We start from the raw sequence: 4,142 nt of genomic DNA on the forward strand, positions 1-4,142 counted from the left end.
AAATTCGAAAAAACAATCCTCATAATTGTTATTCTTCATTCTTATCTAGTGAGATAAGGTAAGGAGAGTATTTGGATGAAACACTTAACAAATAAGGATCGATCAAAACAAAAAAATAAAAATATATATACGTATGTAACTTTCTAAAATGGCATGTCGCGACAGAAGGTAAAATATAGTGCGAAAAAATCGTATAATTTTTGGAAAAACACAAAAGCTTGGTAGAGCATAACATATCTTTCTTTCATAATATTTAAAAAACGAAACATAAATATATAAGCACTTAAATTGCTCTAATTTCTTCACAAATACTTATATGAGTGTCGTTAGATCCTACCCCTCTAAAAGGTGGGGGTTCATATAATGGTTACAATCTTATCATATTAGTCCATATAAAGATTATAATCACACCATGATAGGTCTATATTATACCATATTTTAATATATTTTTTTCCACTCAGATTTCGATTAATAATAATGCTTAAAAATGATGTTTTCATTTTATGAAAAATAACTATCACGTTAGATAGAAAATCGTCGCAAATTTTAGATGTTTTATGAATATTAACGGCGTACATTGCACGCTGCGGATAATTGTATTAACGGTGTACATGTGCACGCCGCGAATAATAGTATTAACAGCGTGCACATGTACGCCGCGGATAATCCTGAACTTTCAACAGCTTGCAGTTGTGCAGCGTGCAATGTACGCCGCGGAAAGAGAATTTGCACGCTGCGAAGCGCCATTTTTGTTGTAGTTAAGGTGTATCCAACAAAATCAAAGGCATGATCAACGGATCGAAGGCCTGATCAACAGAACAAGGCCTGATCGAGAGTTTCTTAAATTTCAGAAACAAAACTATACGAAACCGAATGGAATGAATCAGAGCATATATATTTGATCGCTTTAAAACATACATTTTCTTTTAAAACAAAAAACCAACTTACAGAATTCTTGAATAAAAAACATGGAAGAAAAATTTGCTTCTGGATATGCTTTGTTCCTGGATCGTCCTTGCTACTCGGAATTCATGTATAGGGAAAAAAATGGGAGTTGAATGGTCTCTTTAATTTTAATGGCCATTAATCAATTCTTTTATGGCTATAAATAAGCCATAATTGGTTGCATAATAGCTAGTCATGGTGTACTTTTAATTTCTAATTTAAGGCCTTGAATATTCATGTGTTCTTACATGGCTGGATGTGGAGGTTACAAAATTGGTCAAAATGCTATTACATTGGCTGCACAATTTCAGATTTTTGTGATTGTTTCATAGGTTGAAATTTTTTTTATTTGCAAGTGCTGCTTAGTTGCTGATATTTCGGATTTCACATTCTTCATTCTAAAATCGCAACAAACACAAAATCGTCTATTCTACACAAAAGCTTAGAAATGAAATAGATAATTCAGTTAGAGATTTTGTTAAAGTGTGTTTATCTTTAGGAATGAATGAGATTAGCGGGCTAAAGTGACTGTAAAAAATTCTCTTGTTTTCTTTGTTATTAATAAAGAAGTGGCCTCTTTGAGTATTTTGAATGAATGTAGCCCAATATTAGATGAACCATTTATAAATATCGGTGTCATCTTTTTCATTGTTGATTATATGCTTGTTATATTTCGATGCAATGTTATATCAAATTAATGCTAATTTCCATGGTATCCCTGTTGGATCAATTTATTTATATGGGCTTATATGTGAATAATTATGTATTGTGAGTTGTCTATTAAGTTAAGCCCAAAATAAAGTGATCAATTAATGTTTCGGGTTATTGGGCCTTAATGTATCTAATGTGATGTGGGCATTTAATGTGTAGAGACATAAGTGTAATTTCTGTTTTTATGATGTGCTAAAACAGAAATATCAGAAGATATTGATAAACATTATCTATAAATATGGGTCATGATCCCCAGATCTCGCGTTATCACTTTCACTATCATCTCCCCCATTAAGAAAATAGTTCTGAAGAGAAACTAAAGGACTCTCTCAAGGAAAGAGCGCGTAGATCTGGAAGATCAAGATACGTTCTAAAGAATTCAGGATTATGGCTTCAGGTACGCTTCCGCTTAAGTTTTAAGTCAAATTCTTGATGATTTATCATGATGGATTCTGCGGTTTATGGGTTTTCCCCAACAAGTGGTATCAGAGCCATTCATGTTTGAATCATTGAGATTTGTTTAAAGTTTTGCATATTAATTGGATCCATATCTGGAAAAAGAAAATTTTGTTTAAAACTTTTTGATATGGGTCCAGATCTGGAAAATATTTTGGTTTAGATCTGAAAATTTTTGATATGATTTTAGATCTGGAAAATATTTTGGTTGAAAACCAAATCTTTTAAAGTTTCAGTTTTGGTAAAAAGATTTGGTTGAAAATTTTTAAGGATTTGGCATAAGATTTCGATTTTCCTTCCAGTTTTGTTCAACAAAATATTTAAGTGAAAAATCGAAAATTTGGATTAAAATTTTTTTAAAAAAAAATAAAAAAAATCAAGTACGGTTTCGGGTCGGGTCGGGTCGTATGGACCCGGGTTGACCCGACCCGTACAGATTCGGTTCGGGTCGACCCGACTCGTACGGAATTTCCGAAATTTAAATTCTTTTTTTTTCGTTTCAGGTTTATTCGGTTAAGGTTAAATATTCATTAATTCAAATAATAATACGGTTATATGTATTTTTAAAATTGATTAATTGAAATAAAATGTCGCCAAAGTGACCTCTTTTATGGAAATTAATTTTATTTTGAAATACAAAAGGATTTTGGGTATATGTGATTTATATAAATATTGATCGGCCCAAAGGAAGGTTAATATTTAATATAATCACATATGCAATTGTGGTGGTAAACATGTGATAGTTGTTCGATTTTTCATGTGAATAATAAATCGGCCCAATGGAAGGTTGTTATTTGACATGATAGTTACTATCAGTGTTTGACTGCTGCGCTAGGATATCACTTATAAGTTAATCTTTTGTCCAAAGATGAAACATTAATGGAGTGCTCGATATTCTGTTTATGGGGGTTTACATTATTTGAATTTATTGATTATTTTATTTGGATATTTGGTTGAGCATGTATGCTTTGTTTTTTGTTCTCTGTTCAGATTTGACTTCTTCAAATATTCATTCCAACATAAATTCTATTCCTATGTTAAATGGCTCGAATTTTAAATCGTGGCAAGAGAATTTATTGATAGTTCTCGGATTCATGGATTTGGACCTTGTGATAAGGGTTGACTCTCCTCCCGCCATTACGGATAAGAGTACCTCTGATGAAAAGAGGGGGTTTGAAAGGTGGGAGAAATCGAATCGTATGTATATGATGATCATGAAGAGGGCCATTCCAGAAACATTCAGGGGCACAATGTCTAGCGACATTGCTACGGCTAAGGCTTTCCTTCAAGACCTCGAAAAGAGGTTTGCTAAAAGTGAAAAGTCTGAAATTGGTACACTTTTGGCAAGCCTTGTTTCAATGAGCTACAGGGGTAAGGGCAACATCAGGGAGTACATTATGGAAATGTCTCATCTTGCTTCAAGGTTGAAAGCACTGAAGCTTGACCTCTCTGAGAACTTGCTGGTGCATCTGGTTTTGATATCTCTTCCTCCTCAATTAAACCAGTTCAAGGTGAGCTATAACTGTCAGAAAGAGACTTGGTCTCTGAATGACCTCATCTCGCACTGTGTCCAGGAAGAGGAAAGGTTGAAGCAAGACAAGACAGAAAGTGCTCATTATGCTTCTACCTCGAAGGATAAAGGAAAGAAACGAAATGATAAGGAAGCTGCGGATACACAACCTCCGAAGAAACAACAGAAGAATCCTAGTGATTCTCAAAGTTCTGGTTGTTTTTTTCTGTGGCAGTGATGGGCATATGAAGAAGCAGTGCAGTAATTATCACGCTTGGCGTGCTAAGAAAGGTATGCTTCTGAATATGGTTTGTTCTGAGGTTAATTTAACTTCAATGCCTAGACACACGTGGTGGATAGATTCTGGTGCTACAACTCACATCAGTGTGTCTATGCAGGGTTGCCTAGATTGCCGAAAACCAAGTGATACTGAAAGATTCATCTATGTTGGTGACGACAACAAAGTTGAAGTTGAGGCAATAGGAAAATTTAGATTATTGTTAAAAACTGGAATATATTT

General features: G+C 33.9%; 1 protein-coding gene across 1 annotated transcript; it reads left to right on the plus strand.

Moving 5' to 3' along the window:
• Positions 1–3,206: 3,206 nt before the first annotated feature.
• LOC142537472 (uncharacterized) lies at positions 3,207–3,860 on the plus strand. The gene has a single exon (XM_075642982.1). The coding sequence runs from the start codon at positions 3,207–3,209 to the stop codon at positions 3,858–3,860; it is 654 nt and encodes a 217-aa protein (XP_075499097.1).
• The last annotated feature ends 282 nt before the right edge of the window (positions 3,861–4,142 follow it).

The sequence above is a fragment of the Primulina tabacum genome, chromosome 2 (assembly GCF_025594145.1).
Source record: "Primulina tabacum isolate GXHZ01 chromosome 2, ASM2559414v2, whole genome shotgun sequence".
Classification (NCBI taxonomy): domain Eukaryota; kingdom Viridiplantae; phylum Streptophyta; class Magnoliopsida; order Lamiales; family Gesneriaceae; genus Primulina; species Primulina tabacum.